Here is a 22,840-nt window from a genome sequence, read left to right as displayed (position 1 = left end):
TATCCTGCAGCTTTACAGCAGCACACTGCAGTGCACGTCACTGAAATGACATCATCAAGGGATCCTAAATTATACTGGAAAGCTGAAAGTTTCAGAACAAAGTAAAAAGCTTTTCCTGGAACAATAATAATAGGCCTTTCCTCACATCTCTAGCAGTTCACATTTGTGGGAAAGGTGGGCACAATACTGATGGTGTCATAATCTGTAATTCTGAACTGGACGCTCAAAAGAGATTAAAAAAATACACGAAACTAACTTGAGATATTGAAGCCTTAGCAAAATTCCATCATTTTTCCAAAACATCTGTTTTGTATTTTAAAAAGATTGTGGAAATTTTCAAAATTGCTACTCTCTAACTTTTATTTCCCTCCCACGTTGTTCTTCATTGATGTCTCTCTATTACATTATTTTTGGAACTGCAGTTACATAATTATTTTCAAGGCAATGTGATGGTGATGTTAGAATAGATCGTCTCCGAAACATGCTGTTCTCACCTAGCACTGCAGAAGGTTTCCTTTAGTTCCTATGCTGAACAGAACATAGTAACTCCGTAAAATACCAGCCTTAAAGCAGAAAACAAACAAACAAAAAACCACAATCCCACAAAACAAAATAACCTTTGCAACCCAAGCAAAGAGTGATCATTACATGTCTGTGAATGGATAAAGGAGACATATGTTCATATTAAACTAGATGGGTCACAGGGTCCTAGTTCTTGGCAGCATCATTTTTTACATAATGGCAAATCAACAAAGTAATCCACACTTCTGTTTCACTATCATGCAGAATAAAATATCAGCTACTGATCTCCCTACAAGTCCTCTCCTCCGTATATTCACCCCCCTCCTGCGCCACCCCCCCACGTTATTTATGGGCATTTTGTACACAAGCATGTTTGCTTCATGAACTACAACACTAAAAGCAGCATCGTAGCTGTGTTTTCACTACAGAGTTATCAAGATGAAGTAGTGCAGTCTAAATACTATTTGTGTTCTCCAGTAAGAAGTTGATCTAAAAGCTTGTGGCCGAGACAATAATTTTGATAAATATGAAGTTTTTCAACAAATTTCTAAGTATGGCGTTTCCTTCAGAATCCATATGGGTCACAATTGACAAATGTAAGCAAAAACTTACTTTACATATACTCAATTTATCGATAAATGTAGCCAACATATGTAAGTACACCAAAATCCTTCAGTAGCTAAGCTTCTGCTTTGAAGCTGGCTTACCCTTGATTCACCAGTAAACAGAGCTGTACCTGAAATTCCTTCTCATCATAGAGGTGTCTAATAGAACCTAGTATTACAACAACATTAAAGCTTGTGTGGCAAAGACAAGAATTTGCAGTGTACAGAGGGTGCCTGCCTGTGTCAGATATGGTTAACTCAGTCCTGGCAGGTAGGAATCTCCTCTGGGTGACTGCATTTACCTTTATCACAATTTCAGTTTTCTGGGGAAAGGCAGATCTCTAAATATCAGAAAGATGTGAACATCAGAAAGTGAGGCACTAAAATGGGTTGCCCAGAGAGGGGTGGATGCCTTGGAGACACTCAAGGTCAGGCTGCACAGTGCTCTGAGTGCCCTGATGTAGCTGTAGGTGTCCTTTTTCATTGCAGGGGAGTTGGGCTAGATGACCCTTAAAGGTCCCTTCCAACCCAAACGATTCTGATTCTGTGTAAACCTGCATAACCCTGGCTTGCCAACAGACAACTCTCATGCCTCCAGTAATGCCCACAGTTTAACGAACAACAGGGAATGAAAAATGATGGATTATCTGTTCATTTTCACTGCCTCTATATGGTGTACTGCTGAGCTCCAGCAAAACCACCAACTGCTTTTCCCCACCAGGTCATTCCTCAATTAGTTCTATCCAGCTAAAAACCCAACAGATTGGATAATACTAGTAGGATATTCCCAGTAAATAATATTAACAGGATCAGGGAATTAGAAGGAAGGAGGTATGTTCATTCTCATTACAGTTAAGAGCATGGGAAATGCCCGTTTTTCCACACGAGTACTGAATTTGATTTGTCTTTCATATTCCTTCCCATCTTTTATTTTCAGCAATGACCAAAGCAGCTTCTTTTCCTTTCCACTGCATACACTATCAAGTTTTAAACATTTCAAATAAACAGGAAACTGGGAGGATAGGAAGTATGGAAATTGGTGGAGGGAGTAAATTAGCAAAAGGGAATTCTGACTCTTTGAAAGCAGGTTATTTATGGGAAGACGAGGAGAAGAAAAAAAGAGCAATATAGCAAACAAGTGCACTGCAGAAAGGTAACAACAAGAGGTGGAGACAAACAAGGGAAAATCATAGATGGTTCAGGGAGGACATGCTATTGATCTAGTACAGGGAAATAAAAGGAGAGAAAATGGAGTGAAGTCAGAAATGGAAAGAAGAAATAATAAAACCCATAAAGGAGCACACAGCTGATATCACTGGGAACATTACCACCTTCTTATTTCATAATTATGTGTCAGGAGGATCATCATGTTCTGCACCTACTTAGGCAACACGCTGGTAAAAAACCTTTATGTATTTTCTTCAGGCTCAGAGTATACGTTGCTAGGCTTGGAAGGAACCGTGAATGTCAGCACCAAATAACTTACTGGAGCTTGATATAGGAGCTAACAACTGGAGCCTTATAAAACGAGCACCAAAACCTTACTAGTAAACTCCTATGGAAAGAACAGCTCAGACAGCTCCTCTAGGCAACATCATATATATGCCTGCCTAGAGTGTTTTTACACAAATTTGTTACCATCGACTGTACGATCTTTATTGCAGCTTTTGATTTGTGCCAGCAGCTCTTTACTGTCAGGAGTACTAAAATTTACCCAAAGATATTTATGTCTAGAAACACATCTAGGAAAACAGTTATTTCCATTAATAGTACAGCCAGAAAGTAATTCATTAACAAGACAGAACATAACTATTCATCATATCACTCTGAGGCTCACTGGGGGGCGGGGGTGGGGGAGGAGAGAAAATACAAGAGTATCAGTGTTGAGTGTTAAAGTGTAATGAATTACAGTTGTATTTATTGGGACAAATATTTTCTAAGGAATTTATTCTAAGGAATAATATGGCAGAGATCTCCAAAGTAGAAGGACAAGATATGTTATTTTAATCAATCAAAAACAATTTCCAATAAAAACAGGGAAGATAACAACAACAACAATAACAACAACAACAAACTGTGGAATTTATATGGTAAAGGGGTATTCAGTGGGGCAAGAAATTTTTGGATGCTTTCTATCTCTCTCATTAGCATAGAGCAGAAGCCGTAGGAATACCCTGAAGTACTGACCATACCAATGCCCAGTGGATCACTGCTTTGGATTTAATTATTTGCAGCTGTACAGTACCCAGGAATTCTACAAAAAACAAAATATGACAGTTGTGATATCTGTGAGGAAGGGTGTTATAATGTAAAGCAATGGCCATATGCTATTGTGAATTGCTGAGGCAAAATTACATCCTTCTGCAGCAGAAATTAACACAAATGCTTCATTCCTGATGTTCTTATTGGAAAAATGGTAACTAAGCCTTTATTTCAACAGCCTCGTTCCATGATCGCAATGTTATTAGTTTCTGACTTCTCATTTTCTTCAGAGATATCACTCTGGGTTTTCCAGCTGCAGATGAAGACACTCGGGTGGCTGCTGTAACACCAGCTGTGTGCTCACTGAAAGCTGGGGCATATCAGTCTCAAAAAAAAAAACCTGCACACAAGAATTGTGTCTTTTTTTATTCCATTCCAGCCTGGCATTGCCTGGTTCAGTCTCCATGAACTTCAGTGAGAGAAGGAGCTCTTTTGTATTGCAGCTACTAAGGTGGTAATAATTTCAGGAAGGACTTTTTCAAATCCTAGACACTCAGTGAAAATAGATACATGCAAGTCTTGTGTGTAATTGGGCAGAGCATTTTGAGATTTCCTTCTAATGCTCTGTCCCAGACTATTTAAGCAGAGATTTTAAGAGAGTCAGTTCTCTTATGTGGGAAAGCAGGCAGGAAGAAAAGTGCACAGGAGTCACATATTTCTGTAATTAAAATACATAACCATAACATGGCTACAAATTTTGGCTCATGTTGCAATATTTAGACTGATGATGTCCCTTCTCAGTCAATGTTTTTCTCTCTTTCTATTCTTGTTTAGAAAGTTCTACCTTCTTGGCTTAAAAATTCTGAAGTATTTGAAGGGATGAAACACGTAATGCTGCTAACCTACCATGTGCATCTTCTAGCATAAGCAGCTGTCATAAAGTGGACACAACACTGTAAATGAATGAACTTTCTTTTGCCATCAGTGTTGAAATTGGACTCGGCTGTCACCAGACAATGAGAAACCACATACATACTCACGAAGGTTCAACAAAGAGATTCAGGTACTGATAGCTGGCAAAGAAGGCACCCATTAAAAAGATGAAAAGACTGATAGGCACATTGCTTTACTTTTGTGGGTAGTTTACTGACCTCGAAAGGGAAAAAATGCCAGTCTCGTGAGACTATAAACCTGTGGCGCTGTGAATCAAACCAGTGAGTAGCTCTGAACAATACAGAACAAGGAGCACCACGGTGCTTCAGACGAGTGGCCTTTGCGTGGCAAGAACACAAGATGGAGTAGCTGATTTTCTTCTTCCACTTGGAAAATAGACCCCCAAAACTTATCACCTGCTAGGATCAAAATGTTTCTGCATTCATTTACTCCATTACCCAAGTGAACTCTCTAGAGAATTAAGCAATAGTTTCCTTGCCTCATATGGACTAAACCTAAAAGCTTGGTAAACACTAGTTTTATCTCACAAACCATAATTTTTAATTGCTAACACACATAGGAAGGGCATAATCCTCCACTGATGATATCATAGTCTACTGCCATGGAAATGACTGCAGTACCATAAACACAGGTTTAAGATGACCTCATTTTAGTAGGAAAGAGGGAAATTTCAGTGGAATGTGAATGACATTGGGAATAAGCACACAAAGATACTTTATAGTAAAAAACTTCTCTTGTCAGTTAGAATATGAAAGACGAAGGCAACAGCTAAAAGAGTGGCTGAACGGCACAGGAGTTCTGCTGTCCAAACACAGCCTCTGAATTGCTGAATACAGAGAGCCCTCTGAACTCTTGTCAGGGTTCCTCTCCTTAAACTCACTGCACCAGACAGGAGTGAAATCCCTGCCCTGACAGGCTTACAGTTTAACCACATGAGCATGAACAAAGTATGGCTATGAGAATACAGGGTAGGATCACAGAACAACATCGTAGCTGGAACGCTTCCTAGAATGAGTAAGTGCTTCAGAAGTGGGAGGAAGAGAACCGTACAGTCTCTTGAAGCACACAAAATAACATGAAGTCAGACGCAAATTCAGAAGTACAATCTCAGTGTGGCAAGTGCTAAGCATCTTGGCATCGGCTCAGGAAAATACATATATTTAACCTTCAGCTCTGAAGTAATCTGAGAGGCGTCAAACAACTTAAAGATTGGAAGTTGAAATTTGTGTGTAAGCTTTGTGTCGCTGAGAGCTGGGAATGCTAAGCACCGTGTAGGACCCTAAGATGAAATGAGAAAAGAAGTTTGGGCTGAGAACAGGGAGTGGAGAAATGCAGCAGGCGATAATGATCTCACTTAAGTAGAACCTTTCATCTTAAAGGATCTCAAAGCAATTTACAAACTTAAACAGACCAGACATTGCAGCTGGTAGGAACAGAAGCAGACATCTGGGAACTCATTCATGGGAAGGAGGAGGTAATAGAGGACTTACTGGGTGCTGTATCTTCCAAAATGCTGTTGCTGGGAGAAGACAGCAGGACTAGAACAGAGCTTTTCCCTAAGCCCTGCCAAACAGCCATGTGAGAAAACTGCAGAAAACAAGCAGGCAGCCAGAGCTGGCAGAAAGAGAAGCAGAAAAACAGGGGCTCTCTGGACAGCCAGGGAGCTATAGCTGTTAGGATTGTAGCTCTCCTGCCTCATTTCTCAGCCTCAGCTTTGCAGCTTCTTCACACTTTCTGCTTTGAAACCTCATGCTTATCATTCTGCCCTTTCAAAACCTTCCTCCAGTTTCTCTCCACCTTTTCTCTATCTTGGTACAAAGCTACAAAGCTGACTTTTGGTCCCTGAACTCCAAAAGTGCACAGCAGAGCAAGCAATGCTACTTCTTGATTACTGGGAAGACAAAGAAATTACTTCAGATATGGTATTTATGTAGCACAGGCCTGACTATAGTACCATAAGAAGCATTCTTTAGCTCAAAAGCACTAATAAATACATATTATTAAACCAAACTATGTAGATCTAAAAATTAAGAGTCATATTAGTTATTGCTGAAATGAAGCTGCTTCTGGAAGGAGACTTTCATCGCCTAATTACAGTACACAGTAGATTACTGTACAGAATAAAGACACCAAATGAAAGGGCAGGAGATTTCAATTAAATGGAATCAGAAAGGAACCCTTTTATTCCACTTAGATTTAAAAAGCAAAACAAAACAAAAACCCCTTAAGTTAAGAGAAGTAGTTTAACATCTATATTTCTCAAGACTTTCGAAACTTTCACATTTCCAATAAAGAAAAGGGGAAAAGAGTTTTGATGGATAAGAGCCAAAGACAAGCGTAGAGCAGGTGTTCTGAGATGTCCAGTCCTTCTCAGACAGGACCCACAGCATCCTCTGCTACACAAACAACAGTTTGGTTCAGAAAGTGCCAGCTGTGATCAATGGTACATTGTCTCTTCCTTGTGGTTTATAAACTTGGCTGCAAATGCAGCTCTTGTAATGGGTTAAAAGATGTCATCGGTGCCCTCAGCTTAGATATCCCATGTTTTTAAGTAAAATCCGGCCAGACATTTCCCCATCTTCTTCAATATGTTATAATTTTATTCTTTTTTTTTTTTTTTTTTTTTTGTGTGTGTGTGTGTGTGTGTGTGTGTGTGTGTGTGTGTTAGAAGAGATTTGGTAGAAGCTCTTCAGGAATGGAGTATAATTCCCAATAGATTTAATACAGTAAAACGTTACACTGTGTTGCATACAAAAACTAAACAGTTCACTCCTATTTCAGGGGGCAGAGACAATTTCCCATCAGTCTGAAGCACTGGAAAGCCTCCTCTGACATGAATGAGCTTTGGATCAATCAGATCCTACATTAGATGAGAAGAGTTGGAGCTATTTTGGATACTCAAAACTATATTTGTATAGAATGATTTTATTCCTTTAGTCTGTTAGTGAGTATTTCATCAACCTGATTTTTACTCTATTTTATTATTTTATTTTATTTTATTTTATTTTATTTTATTTTATTTTATTTTATTTTATTTTATTTTATTTTATTTTATTTTATTTTTTCCTCTCCAAGATGCAGCTTTCTTCCGGTCAGGCAAGAGAAGGCAAAAGGGAATTGCTCTAAACCATATCTGAGGTCCTCTATAACCAGGGAAGAACAACAAAGCACAGAGCCTGCACATCCTACGTTTACTATACATCCAAAACTTTGCTAGGTCAGAGAAGAAGACAAGGCTCTGAAATGAAGCCCAGATTTTTCACTATTACATAAAGCAAACAATTCACAGATGACACATTCTCTCATGCCTTGATGCCTTTCTCTGGATCCAAAAGATTAATTTCCTCAACTGGACTAAGCTTGTATTCCTTCCCAGTTGTGCTTTCCCATGCTGCTGGCAACAGCAGATTGACTAGAATGAGGAGTGGCTGCTGCAGGGGAAGCATTACAGATAAAAACAAAAACACAAATGGAATGGATTTGAAGGATTCTAGAATACTTTTCTGTGCTGCTAGGAGAAGCTGGAGAGCAGAAAAATGCATGAAAGAACAGAAACTCTGAAACTTGGTGGCTGCATGCATTAAGAAATGGTGGAAATGAGAACATGTGAAAAACCTGGAAGCAAAGCAGAGTTGTATGTGAGACATTCCCTGCTACCTCAAAAGAAACATAAGAAAATTCCTTTTCATATTCCTGCAAAAAAGAAAAAGGCTGAAATTAGTGATCCAAGCATTGCACTTCAAGGGAGTTCGTACACTGCTTAAGATGATAGATTTCCCATGAGACAGTGAGTCATTTATTGCAGCACTTCAGCAGACAGTAGCCACCAGGAGAGGATTAAGAAGAGGTAGAATCTGACTAACAGAAGTAACTTTGCCATTCTGCAAAAGCAGAGATTGTGCTGTTAGTGAAGGTGATTCGACACAGCCATCATGCTCCTCTGGGATGTTAATTCCAGACATGCATTTGTCACTACTGTCCAGTCCAGCAATGTACTGCTTTGCAGCTCAGTGCTTTCTCCACCAAGTCTTACTTTTCAGCTCATGCCTTCAATCAGTTTGCTTGTTGCAATGACACTGGTTACAAGAGGGGACTGAAGCCCTACCTTCTAGTTTTGCTCCCTAGAGGAAATAAGCAATCTGAGAGAAGGATTGCCCCGTCCTTGGAGGTGTTCAAGACCAGGTTGGACAACTGGACACCCAGGGCCCTGGGCAACCTGATCTAGTAAAGGTGTATGTTTGGTGGCCCTGCCAGGCAGGGGGGTTGGAACTACATGATCCTTGAGGTCCCTTCCAACCCGGGTCATTCTGTGATTCTGTGATTAAGGTCCACCAAAAAACCAAGACTTCCAATTCTGAACATCCTAACAAATATCATTCTCCAGCATTTGGGCTGTGGGCTCATTCTCTTGAATTCAAGTGAAATACTGTTGCTGTTGTGACTATCTAAATACTTTTTCCATCTTACATTTTGTTCCTTGCTTTTGCTGTTTTCAATTGCCATGCCAAAGTTTCTCCTGTTTATTCTAATTGTTTTAGTGTGTCTGACTCTCATTGGTTTATATGTTTAGTCTTGTCCTGATTTAGTATGAATTAAAACACCACTGCCATGATCAGTCTGCAAATATGAGTCAGAGCAGAAACTATTCAAATAGTACTATGGATGGTACCCGTCTGGCTCGATATCTAGATCATATGGAATAATGCTGTTTTTGTTTTCTGCTACTGTTGTCTGGAATTGCCGATGAAGTGTTGATTGTGATTGTGACCACAAATATGTTTTGTTCCTGGTCCCGTTAAGCCAAAAGAGTGTGGTTTGCTGCATGTATGTACGTGAGGTTGTTTTGATTATACTAAATTCACTTGAAAAAACCCACATTTTGCCACTGCGGCGCTACAGGACAATGAGAAAAGAATTTCCAATGAGAACAGTATTTGAAAAGCAAACCACTGGACTCCTTCCCTTTAAAAGAATCTGAAGGGTCGTTACTCTTTCTTCTGAATTTGATTATTTCTCAGAATTACATGTGAATACCGTCTTCAACAGAAGGTCTCCTTCCCTTCTCATTCACAGGATCACAGAATCACAGAATGACCCAGGTTGGAAGGGACCTCAAGGATCATGTAGTTCCAACCCCCCTGCCTGGCAGGGCCACCAAACATACACCTTTACTAGATCAGGTTGCTCATGGCCCCGTCCAACCTGGTCTTGAACACCTCCAAGGACGGGGCATCCACAACCTCCCTGGGCAGCCTGTTCCAGGGCCTAACCACTCTCCTAGTGAAGAACTTCCCCCGAACATCCAACCTAAATCTTCCCTCTTAGTTTCCCAGAAAGAAGCTGAAGACTGTATTCTGGTGAGCCAGTATCGCACCCCTGTCAGTGCCTCTGGCAGAGCCTCAATCAGTAAGCCTCTATTCTAGGAAAGATAGGCTTCAGTTCTAAGCAGTGAATAAGACCATCAAACACAATGTGCCCAAAGACACGTCTGACCTCATAGTGCATGACTCTCATAGTTTATTCAGTCTCTTCGAATGGGTGATAGACAGGCATGTAACACATGAGCACTGCTCTTCATGTCTTTTCCAAACTAAAACATCAGCATAAATGACAAACTCACGAAAACCTGATGTTCTTTTGTTCCTGCTGAAATGAACCCTAGCCTTAAAATCACTATATGTGGCTCCCCCTACATTGCAGACATAAAGACAGTCAAGAGAGGCTCCTAGCATGAATTCCAACCTGGTAGTTTTTTACTAAAGTTTGCTTATCATTCCCTGTTTCACAGCTTTGCTCCTCACTTAGAAGCATCCCAGCCCAAAGCCCAACGCTTCCAGCTAATCTGACCAGGATTTTTAATGCTGACTGCATTCAGACTCTGTCCACGTGGGTACTAAATGGAGATTTCAGCCTGATTAAACACTTGCCAGCAAAATTCAAACCCATTGTTTTTTCCTGGTTTATGAAGTGCCTGAAATCTTACGCTACAAACAAAGGATGAAGCTATCCATTCTTTTGCAGTTGAATCAAATCAGCTTATCGCTAATAAAAAGCCCTTCACTGCTCCTTAAAGCAGAGGCTAATAATGGTGAGTCAGATACATTCTTGTGATAGCATTTGTTCAGTCAAGAAACCCTCTCAGCTGACTGAAAAGCAAAATAGCTTTTTTACAACCACTTCATCTCACTGTAACAGCATCTACGGCTGCAACCCACGGTTTAATCTCTACTTACAGTATGCCCCGTTAATAAGGTTTCAAACAAGTGACTGTATTTCCCTCACACCAAACTTGAAGCCAAAAACCATGGGAGCTTCCTGGCTGTTTTTTTTTTCTTGTTTCTTTTTTTTTTCTCCTTTGCTTTGTTTCTGTTTAACTGTCAAGAAAAGCCCCAAACTAGTGCTTAAGCTGGCAAAGTTTTGATGATTTCTTTCCCCCTCACATTTTAGAGAGACACGAGAAGTACTTGCTGAGAATAAAGGGCCACGTTTTGTGTTTCAATCTAATGTCACAAGCACTGACCCACAGCAGCTGGGCCTGTTCTGCAGGTATCAATTCTATAATATCTTACCCTGACCTCCAAGATAACTATTCTTCTTGGTAAACTGCAGTGTATTCTGCAAATCACATCAAGCATTAATTATTTCTGATCTAGGTTCTGTGATTATTTAAGAGCTTTTGCAAGGCAGCTCTATGCCTACACTGCACTTAGTCCTCAGCATAATCTTCTCATCATGTATTCTATGTTTCTCACCCCACAGGCGTCAATGTAGCCTCCTCTTGATTCAGATTGAGGAACTGTGTTTTTAATTGCAGAATTCCCAGCAGGATGAATTGATGCAGTCCAGACACACACACTTTTAAATCCTATTTTAACCAACTCTGCATACGTAGTTTAAAACCAGATGTGTTTAATATAGCGCAAATAAAGCACTGGTTTGCAAGTGTACTGGGGCCAACAAGGTCAGGCAGTTTGGATTAGTATTTTCATTATCGCCGACTCCTGCAATTTCGTTTGAATTCTCCTGATATTTAGTATTTGTTATAAAGTCGGGCTGTGGGAACCAAGAGCTTTCATGAATCGCTCTGCTTTAATTTTTATTAGAAGCTTGGAAACCTTACCCATGTACAGGAGGAAAGAAAGAAAAAGGCAGTGAAGCCCAAGTACCTAATTCCAAACCCCAAATGCCCAAAGGATGAATTAAAAGGAAGGGAGACGTTCCTTTAAAAAGGGATTTCATAGTTAGAAAACCCACTTTGGGGTGCAGAGGAACAAGATTTCGTTAGGGCTTCTTACTTCCACTTCCCAACCTGGATGGTTATGCACAGCTCGGGGCCTTCTCTCCCTGTCAGATAAACAGTGGGCTGCAATAGTGGGCTTCATTCTGCTTTTTCACAAACATAACTCCAGTTTCTTTACAACATTAAGCTTTCATTCTCGCTTTTCCAGCAGAAACGAGTGCTTTGAACTGAGAACGCATTCCAGCTGCTCCGATTTATTTACCTTTCTCAAATCGTTCGTGTGCTGATAAAGAGTATCAGAGCTCACCAGTTCCTGGGCACATTGCTCCGGCCAGGGCGACGCCGGGCTTCCGAACATTGTCGAAACCACAAACCCACCTCTCCCTTCCCCCTCCCGGCGGAGGCAGCCGAGCAAGGCCCGTCTCAGCGCTGCCTGAGGTGCCGGTGGCGGGGCCGACCCTCACGGGCCCGGCAGCTCGGCGTCGGGCCTGCCTGAAATCCCACTGTCCAGAGCCGAGGGCTCCGTGCTGCCGCGCCAGGTACTAACCTGACCAGGTCGGTCATACACGATCCTACCACCGCCACCTCGGCGGCCATGGCGCTGGGGCAGGGCGGACAAGCTCCGGGGCCTGAACTCCGGACCCTGAACCAGGCCGCGATAAAGCTTCGCCCGTTGCTACGGCGACAGGTGGGCGAGAGGGGCCCTCGGGCCGGGAAGGTGCCCGTGGCGAACGCCTGTCGGGACGCGGCTGTGTTGGCTCCCAGCCCTGTCCCTCCAGCTCATCGCGCACCCCTCACCTCCCCGCTCTGACCCCACGCCGCGCGGCGACAAGATCCGCCCAGGCGCCGTGTCCGCCGCCGGCTCCAGCCCCGCGAAGCCCCCTACGGCCCGGGGAGACGCGCCGGCGGGGCGCGGGAGCGCGCACGTCGCTCGGCGGGGCGGGAGCGGGGGCGCGCACGCCGGGCGCGGGCGGACGGGACGGGCGCGTGTCCGCGGCCGTTGCTAAGGGGCCGCGCTTCGGCCGCCGTAGGTATGGCCGGGCCGGGCCGGGGCCTGGGCTCGAGATCCAGCGCGGGCCCGGGAGGGGCGGGCGGGAGGCAGCGCCCCTGCTGGCCCCGGGGCAGCGGCGAGCGGCTCGGGGGCTGCTCACGGCTCGGGGGCTGCTCCCGCCTCCTCCGCCGGCCCCGGGGCGGCGCGGGGCCATGAGCGGCACCGGCATATCCCGGGGCGCTGGGCTGGGCTCCTCGGTCGGCCCCGCCCGCCGCCCCGGGGCTGGCACGTGGCGGCCGGAGCCCCGGGAGTGGGGCTGAGTGCCCGGCTACGGCACGGGGGGGGAGCGGGACGGGGCCGAGGAGCGACGCCGGGCGACCCCGCCCCGTGCGGGCAGAGCTGGGCTGCGGGGCGGGAGCAGGAGGATCGCGTGAGATTTGGGCTCATCGTAGCGCCCCGCTGTGCCGCGCTGAACGCCTGCAGTGTTACGGCCGGTCCCTCAGCCGGCCTCTATGTGCGTTCAACTGACCCGAACTCGTGGGCACGGGTCACGCTGAGTCTGAAAGGGACCCGCTGCTGGTTTGTGTGCTTCTCCCGAGTACTTGGCTCTGAGGGGGTGCTGCCTCGTGGGCTGTTTATTGTGGTTGTTATTGATGAATTCCCTTGAGTTAATTTGGTGTGTGCTCTGTTCCCAGCGCTGCAGGGCCGTTATGCTGGGGAAAAGATGTTGTCTGTGGGAACTGAAAGTTACTGAAACAATACAGTTGTGTTACTGTTTGTAAATCCCTTTGTTTACGGGTCCCTTTGTTTACAAAATAAATCAGTGAGTGTAACCAATAGAGAGCCTTTAAGCGTTGTGTGCTAGCTGGCTCCTGATGTAGAAGCTCTGTGGGTCTTAAAGAAGTGATGCAGTAAAGCCAGGAGCGATGCTTCAGAGCCCCTGCTGCCTGTACTGACAAAACCTGCATATTCTACTAGTGGAAAGGTAAAGAATCACCCTATAATTCACTTTGGAAGGTGTATGTTTCCGCCTTTAGTCACCACATGTATCTCCACACATCACAATTCTACCCTCAGTATTTAAGTTCCCTTGAAGAATGTATAATTAGAACCAACATTGAGGTCTCTGTATATGAAGTGCTATGGTGGCCTCTGTTTCAGCATTCGTTTCATGCTGTAAGAAGGACTTATCATTGTCAGCTCTCCCTGCAGTAGAATAAAACGTGATGGAATAAAACGTGCCCAGCGTTAGTCACTCTTCTGCAATATCAAGTTCAGTTGTTGGTCTTTGCATTGATGTAGGCCAACTCTGAGCTTGTGTTCTCAGTGTCTCTGGGTGAGCTGGTGTGGGTTTTGATAGAGCTGTAACCAATAGGAGGGATTGTCCTGAGTGGCCATAGATGTCTGCCAAGCAAGTGCAAGTGTCTGCCCATTGTCAGTTGTGGTATATCATGCATGTAAGGAGAGCTGGTTATATATTAATGTATAGATATTCAGTCTTGAGCTTCTATAGCTGCCATAAAGTGCAGAAAACTGTATTAATTACAGTTTGTAGGAAATCCGTGGGTATTTTTCTTTACCTGAAAATCCCCAGCCTGTGTTTTACTCGAAGCAGCTAGGATAAGTTCTCCTGAAGACTCATTCACACTGTTTCCATGTGAATGGCTTTTGTAAGATCAAAACACACAGCTCAAATGATCAGTGATGCAACCAGTTAGGAGGAATTATCAGTTTGGAGAAGATCCATTAGTTACCAACTAAGCTTGTAAGCTGAATGTTGGGAAAAACAGAGGAATATTGCGAATACAGCAGTCCGTGTGCGTTGTTATTTGTGAATGTAGATGAATAATAAAGAGTTTGTGAAGTCATGTCTAATAATTATTGTAAGGAAGCAAATACGGTGTGGATGGATGTTTTTCATATGGATGGACTTCTAAAAAATATTCTGTAATGGCCAGAGTTAATTTATGGGACCTTCTACCTACATTTGCTGTGACGTTTTTATATTACTCTCAGTCACTTGTAGCCCTATTTTGTAAAGCTCCAAAATTCAGTTCATTTTCAGGTGGAACTAGAAATATACCAAGGATATGAGTAAATATATTGCTAGCATTTAGGTTGGTTGCTTGCCACTTCTGCCACAGTCTGGTTTTGCCTGCAGTGTGGGCTTTTAGCATGAGACCACTTAAAATTGCAACAGGATCAGCTCCTGCATTTACTCTAAAAAGTAGCAGATTCTTCAAGTGTGCTTATAGTGGCCTCACTGATGTAGCATAAGGTTGCGCAATTGCAAGTGCTTCTGAAAAAGCTGTGTTTGAAGTTTGTATATAACAGTTTCACAATCTGTTTTGTGGCTGTGAACACCTTTCAGAGCATGGCGGTATCACTGATGGGAAAGTCTGAAGGAATCACAAAATGTTCTGTCTAGCTCTTAGTGAAGTGTCGAGAATGTAATGCTGATGATGGTTGTACTCGTGGTTGTATTACAAATTACAAGTGAAAATATGGAGAGAGCAGTTGTCCCATTTCGTTCAATATAGTAAGTCCAGTTGATGTCAGCTAGGCTGTGAATGGTCAGAAGGACCTTCCCTTTGATTTATCCTTCTCATAGGGATAGGAGCCTCGGACTTAAGGTTCTTTATATTGAGATTGAATTGAATAAATGGGTTTCTTTGGTCATTGCAGAGGTAGGAGAAAAAATTTAACTGCGTACACTTCAATTTCTGATCACTACAGTGCTAAGCTTGTTTTTCCTTTGATGTGAATTTACGCCAAATAAGTAGGGTATTTTAAAATTGTTTTTCTCCCTTACTATTCCTGTACAGCTTAAGACAAAAGGAAAGAGGAACACTACAATGTCTCCTGAAGTTGCCTTGAACAGAATTTCTCCAGCTCTTTCACCATTCATTTCAAGTGTGGTGAGAAATGGAAAAGTGGGCCTGGATGCTACTAATTGTTTACGAATTACAGACCTGAAATCAGGGTAAGTGTTTGAGTTCCTTGTTCAGAAAGAATACCCACCCCCTCAATAACAGCTCAGACGTCTTTTTGGGACTGATTTTTGTTATGTCAGTGTGTATTTAAGCATTTTCAATATATCTGGAACTGAAACACAGTCTGGATTGGGTTTTTTTGTCTTATTAACATTTTGTACTTTACTGGATTTAATTTGTCATATTGTTGCTGATAGCAGTCTTGCTAAAACACTTTCATTGGTACCACTTGGTAGTGCTGGTTTTCAGCAGTTAGATTGTTGTAAAGACATTTTCCAGCCGTTCATTGCTTGCTTACTTAATCTTTTCTGTAAATTCAAAACTGGAAGATAAATTTCTCTGAACTTACTGTAGTAACAAATATGTTAAATAAGAAAGAAAATGCATTTTTTCTTTATCTAACCTCCTTCAAGATTAGTACATCAAATGGCTGTAGGCTGCAGTGTTTGAAATAGGCCAAGCTACTATTTCTGTTTATTTCTAGAAAGATGCGTGGTGGTTTTCAGCTGCTGATAAAATTTGGGATCCACATGTTCAAAGGGAACTCTGATGTGTAACCTCTGTGAATAATACATGGGGGGTGTGAAATGCTAAAAGTAGAGTTGACTTCGGGTGTTGCCAGACCTCAAACTCTCAAAGTAGCTGATAAAGAATTCTGAAGATGAGAGGGTATCAGAAATTGCTTTATTATTCCATAGATGGGCATCTAACAATGTTCCTGACTCAGATACATCTTTGAGACTCGAGTAGAGGCTCTGAAATTATTTTGGCTTAAGGTGCTGAAATCACTTTGCATCACTTTGATGCTGACTATGCTGGTTTGTGTATTGTTTTGCATGATAGTGTAACCCAGTAGGTTTTGAGAACTACCCCTAAAATTCTTTAACATTTAGTTCTGCTCAAAATTGTTTAACGAGATTCTGTAGTCTGCTTTGTTATGATTTCTGGGACAGTTTGGGAGCTACTTTTCCTGTAGATGAAACTTTCATGAGAAGTCTGAATTCTGTGGTTAGCTTGAAAAGAATCGTCCTCTGTGACAGTGGTGACTTTCTTGGAGGTCTAAGAAGCTGTAACATTGTGTTGCTTGGCTTAGTGTTTATGCTTGCAGATTAAATGAGACAGGCTGAGCAGTTACTTACTTGCAGCTGTTGCTTCATAGTAGCCCACGCTTTCTCTTGCACTGGTCTCCTAGGAAGGCTAAGGTAGTATCTGTCTTACCTTAGCTTTTTCTGAAGATAAAAAAAAGGCAAAACACAGGCATGGTCTGGTGATGAAGGTGTCAGCTTATCAGGAAGTAGATAAGAGTTCTGCTCAGTGCACACGGTGCTTATGCTGCTTGCCTTTAGAATAATGGATTAAAATAATTCAAAGCCATGTTTTTCCAGCTGACTCTTTTCAGAGGTATTTTAGTAAGTGTCTATAAGTTTTCAGCCTGTGGTCTTACTGAGGTGATCGTGAGTTTACTTTGATATATCTTGAATGTTTTTCAAGTATTTTATTCTTTAACTTAAAAAAATGAAAGCTTACTCCTAACTGTGCCTGTCATCCAACCTTGTGATTCAAATTCTATATTATTTGCATCAAGTGTGGAGTATAGAACATGAATTTCTCTTGGCCACTGCATTTAAGTTTGCTTTTGGGTGTTACCTCTCAAGGAAATGTTTGTAGGGCTCTGAGAATCTGAAAAATAGATTGGAAGGCATTGGTCTACTCTGTTCTCCTATCCTGAGTTCATGCTATTATTCAACTCCTCCTATACTTCTACTTTCTTTAAGCTTTTAGAAAAAGAAAAATGGCAATGCTCAGGAAGTAGAAGTCAGGGTTGGATCTAGGTGATAACTGTGTGAATAAATAAGGACATAGATACTGGACAGAGAGAAGGAAAATGAGTAGAGCAGCTAAGTTACAATAATAGGGATGAGGTACAGGATGTTTATTGCAGAACTCCCTTCAGTTTCAGTGGTGCTGTATCAGGCTTTAAACTTAAAAAGCGGAAATGTATGCTGAGGAAGAGGTACTAGATTAAGTGTCTGAAATCAAATAAAAAGTTATTTACTTCAAATGAATGTGACCATTTGTAAACATCAGCAGAAACTATTGAATGAGTTTGTTTATTGACATATGGAAGGAACTTGAAATATGTCTTACCATAAGCTAGCTTGAATTTCTTACAGAACATACAGATGTTTTATGAATTAAATGTTGTGTTGTGTGAAAGATTTTTAAGAGTGAAAAACTGATTTTTTTTTTTTAATTTTTATTTTTTAACCTTTAAGATTAACATCTTAGTTATTTACAAGTCTGTAAGGTAATCTTTTCAATAGATACTAACTTAGAAGACAAAGACTTCTGGAAGCTTGTGAGTGCCCTGATGCTGGCAAGAGGATCAAGGCAAGGAACTGCATGGCTGCTTCACTGTCTCATACCACACTGTTACTCTGGTAGAAAAATGGTGGTTAATGCAGTAGTCTGGTTCCCCCCCAAAAAACAGTGCTTTATGTTATATAACAAAATATACAGACACAAGATGCATATGTTCTTAATTCATGGGTTTCAGAAACTGGATCTGCAGATCACAGGAAATAATAGAAACATGTTGGATATAGTAGCATCTCCAACACCTTGCCTATTTATAACTTTGGTTTCTTAATTTTCGGCTTGAAAGTGGAAGGAATTGCACTTTTCTTTAAACAGTGCAAGATCGAGTACCAGGTTTATGTCCTGTTATGTCACTTAATTTTGGTGTGTATATGTCAAGTACTATGCAGTTCTTTAACTGTTTGAAAAATCAGTCTAGATGCCAGGTGTTTTTAGTGAAGAGCTTATTTTGCACTTGCTCTAACTTATTGCTGAGATGACCGAATTTTGTTATAAACTGTATTAAAGAGCTGATGTTAGTTTAAAAGTATGAAGCATGATATGTTAATTTGCTTTACTTGCAAGTGTGGGAGAGAAATAGATCACAGTAAGGAAATCCTATTGTTTTGCAGTCATTGAGTATGTAAATGTTTTATAATAACACGTTACGGTTCCATGTCTGTGTGTTTTACAAACTTAATAGACGGCACTAGTCTCATCAGACACATACATTTACATCTATGAGTAGGGCCTTCAGGATCAAGATCTTTTCATAGGAATTATACGGCCGCTGCTGATGCGGAGTGAGTGAGGAGTTGTGAGAACTGTTTAACTGTGCTCAGCAGGATGATTAATAGGACAGAAAGGATTTTTCAGTCGAAACAGTAATGAGAACTTAGGTGGTGCACAGTTAGCCAAAGTAGAATTTTATGAAGTCTACAGAATATTAGCATCTTGCTAAAGGATCTCCCTGGTTAACTAAAATAGAAGCATAGTGTTAGATCATGTCTGAAATCCAGCACCTTTAGCAGCATTGATTCTGATGATAAGGAAACCCTGGCAGGCATCTCTGTTGCATCAATAAAAGATATTCCTGGGGATGTCAGAATGGATCAAAGCATTTAACTCTTGCATAGGATATTACCTTGTTCTAGACTCAAAGAAAATAATGCTGCCAATTGAGTCAATGCCATAGACTGCATCAGTTAATCTACAATGGTGTCTCTTTGAAATAATGACCCATCTTAATTAGATATTAAAATCTCCTCATAACCAACTTAAATTATGGCTAAGACATTTTTCTTTGTGTTTATACATGCATGCATTAACCATGGGAAATATGTTGAATAGGGAAAAGTGATTATTAAGTAATTTAGAAACAGAAGAAATTTTCCTATATAAAGGCTGTGTAATTATTGTGTGTGTGGAATCCAGTTATTTAAGAGTCAACTGCTTTTCCTATGGCTTCTTAGAATGGTGTGAGACGTGTGTTGGTCGTAGCCTTTGAGAACATTTTTCCATACAGCTGTTCATGGGGATGTCCATGATAGAGCCTCAAATTAAGTTGCAAGTTTATTCCTATTCAGGACTTTACTTTTTAAATAACTTTGTGTTGCACCAGTTGGAGCTTTAAAATTAATATAATATCTAAAAGTTCTAGGTACTACGAGTCTATTTGTGTAGATATGCACTTGTAACAAAGTTATTTTCATACTTGTTTGGTTATACTTAATTTTTCCATATTTATGGTTAAATTAATTGTGAATTTTTTACATAACTGGCTCGTAGTAAACTGTGTTGGTAGTTTGTTCCTTGCATCTGAAACTGTATGAGGAGTGATCGAAAGGATGTAGTACTCCTTGGAGTGAATTTCAACTTGCAGGTTCACTATGAGGCTGCAATAAGGCATTTGTAATTTCCTAGTGAATAGTGATTATTTAATTTTTCTGTTATCAAGTAAACTGCAATATATTTTGGCATTTCCTTTTCTTTTGGGCATTTCCCTTTTCAAAGTAAATATGCATTTTATGTGAGTATTTTGTGAGATGCTATTTTTACTGTGAAATACTGTAGCAATTAAGTTTTTCACTTTATCTTTTGCCTTTGATGGATCTAAACAAAAGATTGTACTTCCATTAAAGGAAGAATATTTTTATTCCATCATTTCCGTGTATTTCTGTAGGTTGGTTTTGCTGTGTTTTTTTTTTCCCCACATGATTCTTGAATGCAATTATTATGAAACAGTGTTCACAGTAGAAACTTGGTTGTGAATAAAACATACTTGAAGGGATTCGGTGGTTTGACAGGCTTGAGCAGCGGGTCTGTGAGAACAATTTGTGTTTCAACAAAGTCCTGCTGCTGGTTTGGGGCAATCCCAAGCTCAAATACAGACTGGGCAGCAAGTGTATTGAGAGCAGCCCTGTAGGACTTGGGGGGCACTGGTCAAGATCTCAACAAGCGCTGGCATTGTGTGCTTGCAGCCTTGAAAGCCAACTGTATCCTGAGCTGCGCCAGAACAGAGGTGGCCAGCAAGGCAAGGTGGGTGGTTGTCCCTTCTACTCTGCCCTTGTGAGGTCCCATTGGGAGTACTGTGTCCAGGCCTGGAGCCCCCTGCACAAGAAAGTCATGGAGCTGTTGGAGCGGGTCCAGAGCCACAAAGGTGATCAGAAGGCTGGAACACCTCTCTAATGGAGAAAGGTTGTTTAGTTTGGAGAAGAGAAGGTTCAGGGAGTCCTCATTGCAGCCATCCAGTACTGGAGGGGAGCTTACAAACAGGAGGAGAACCACTTTTTACATGGTTCGGTGGTGATAAAATATGAGGGGGTATGATTTTAAACTAATAAAATAGGAGATTTAGGTTAGATGTTAGATTTTAGGTGGAAATCCTTCATTCAGAGAATATTGAGGTGCTGGAACAGGCTGCCCAGAGAAGTTGTGAGGGTACCCCATCCCTGGAGGTGTTCAAGGCCAGGTTGAATAGGGTTTTGGGCAACCTGATCTAGAGGAAAGTGACTCTATCCACAACGGGGCATTGGAAAGATGATCCTTAAGGTCCCATCCAACCCAAACTATTTTGCCCTTCTGGGAAGGGTGTGATCTTTGCATCCTTTTTTGTTACATTGGTTAACACGTAAACTGGTACCTTTTCCATAGAGTAGGTTGTTTCATTTCTGATGTTTTCACTGCAGGGAATTTTATTACTAGTAGTTGTCACTCTCAAGCAAAACTGAACAGGCTGAAGCTATGAAGGTACAAGGCAAGGGATCTGTGATTTTTTTTCTGCACTGGTTCAAAAAGATTGACTGTCTCCAGGATTGTTTTTTTCTGCGTTTGTTTCTGAATGTTGAAAGAACAAAAGGAAAATGTCTTAGTTTAATTTTCAGTTTAATGCACACGTTTCCTAGTGGTTTTGCAAATAATCTTCAAAGACGTTAACATTTTAAACACTGATTTTAAACAGAGTGCATGCAGTTGTTCAGGGGAGAGAAAACGTTTGTCAATTTTGAGCATTCTGAGTATAGACATGATTGTAAAGGTAGTGCCTAATTGTACTTTGATTAGTTTGAAAGACTGTGTATTTTGTCTAAGGGCTGTTCAGTTTAGATACTGCGCAGTATGTATTTGCTGGTGTTAGGCTGGGGCACTCAGTGACTTCCTTCTGTCTGTGTGAAAACTGAATGTCGCTTCTACCACTTTTGTGCTTCAGTAACAGTGAGAAGGAACTCCTTGATACAAGTGCCAGCTATTCCTAATTTGTTTAAAGAGAGCTTGACAAGTTATAGCACTAAATATAGGCCCAATGGGTTTGGAAAGATGTACCTTAGCAATTTATTTAAATCTATGTTTTGGTTATCTATACCTTGGTAGCTCGTTAAACCAGTTACCATAATATGAATGATATGAAAAATATGACAATACCGACTGATACTAGCTTCTGTATATGCAATTTGAAGTTGCCCTGCTGCATGTTTGTGCTGCTAAAAGTAATGGAGTTATGAAGTTGGAAAAGAAATCTTTCATATCCAAAGAACTGAATTATTGATTGCTATATTAACATAAATTTCTTTCTTCTCAGTGTTTATAAGATCAGCAAATTAAACTGTTAGAAATCTGTGACCAGAAAGCTAAAGTGATATGTAATTAGATGAAAACTTTGGAAGAAAATGGGTGAAGAAAGGATAAAGGACCACGGAACCCTCCTGTTAATGGTTAGCTGAGTCATGAAAGGACATATAGACATAGGAGATGGTCTTAGCCTTGTTGCCAGTTCGTTACAGTTTCCAGTAACTAAGCTGTTTTGTGATGCGAAATAACTTGGGTTTATAATAGCTTGTCTTTTGAGACTTGCTGAATGAATATACTTTCTGTGAACACTCAGAGGATCTGAAACTCCAGGTGGTAGATGATAATTTCATACTTGGCAAAGAATCATTTTTGTGAGAAATCTAACAGTAAAAATGTACCTTGTATTTTTATTTTTATTTTTTTTGTTTTCTTCAGAGCTTGAATTTATGGTAGTAAGCAGTAGAAATTTTTAGGTTGTAGCTGATTAGATAGTAAATTATAATCAATTGGCAATTGTGGGAATACCAAAGAAGAGTTTGTATTTGACAAGAGGGAAGAGAGATGAAGTAAATCCAAAAGGTGCATCTTCAGTACTTTCATACTCTTCTTTAGAACTTTGTGAATTCCAAGAATTTGGGATTCAGCTGGTCATACAGAACAGTACAGTAGAGTAGTACCTTTAAAGTACAATAATGTCTTTTTCTTTCCTTAACTTGTGCTTGTGAATTCAAATGTTCATTACCAAAGTATAGGCCACGGTCATATGCATTGCAAGTGTTATCCTATTGCAATTTACACAATTCTCTTAGTTTTTCAGTGGCTCCTTCATTAAGTTTTCTATTTTCTGTTTCTGTTTAATTCTTCTGTGTGTAGCTTTTAAGGGGAATTACAGGCAATTACCAGAGTATAA

The 22,840-nt window shown here is 41.1% G+C and overlaps 2 protein-coding genes across 18 annotated transcripts in view; one reads left to right on the top strand and one right to left on the bottom strand.

The window, feature by feature from the left end:
• Positions 1-12,884, bottom strand: part of RBKS (ribokinase) — a 66,824-nt gene extending 53,940 nt beyond the window's left edge. For 5 of the 12 annotated variants that reach the window (XR_014943878.1, XM_085541206.1, XM_015857414.2 and 2 more), the window contains exon 1: positions 12,071-12,456. Coding sequence is in view for 6 of the 12 variants with exons in the window: in XM_015857414.2 (XP_015712900.2) it covers positions 12,071-12,120 (50 nt within the window). In the remaining 6 variants the exon portion in view is untranslated. Of the gene's footprint in view, positions 1-12,070 lie in introns of all 12 variants that reach the window. The other 7 variants (XR_014943875.1, XR_014943876.1, XR_014943877.1 and 4 more) reach the window with 5 other exon arrangements.
• Positions 11,918-22,840, top strand: part of BABAM2 (BRISC and BRCA1 A complex member 2) — a 151,388-nt gene continuing 140,465 nt past the window's right edge. For 2 of the 6 annotated variants that reach the window (XR_014943879.1, XM_015857415.3), the window contains exons 1-2: positions 12,477-12,554; positions 15,340-15,497. Coding sequence is in view for 5 of the 6 variants with exons in the window: in XM_015857415.3 (XP_015712901.1) it covers positions 15,370-15,497 (128 nt within the window). In the remaining variant the exon portion in view is untranslated. Of the gene's footprint in view, positions 12,063-12,476; positions 12,555-12,787; positions 13,500-15,339; positions 15,498-22,840 lie in introns of those variants that run through there. The other 4 variants (XM_085541209.1, XM_085541208.1, XM_015857417.3 and 1 more) reach the window with 4 other exon arrangements.

The sequence above is a fragment of the Coturnix japonica genome, chromosome 3 (assembly GCF_054131305.1).
Source record: "Coturnix japonica strain WE chromosome 3, WE-NBRP24, whole genome shotgun sequence".
NCBI classification, from domain to species: Eukaryota; Metazoa; Chordata; class Aves; order Galliformes; family Phasianidae; genus Coturnix; species Coturnix japonica.
The sequence above is the reverse complement of the archived record's forward strand: the minus strand, read 5'-3'. Positions and strand labels throughout refer to the sequence as shown.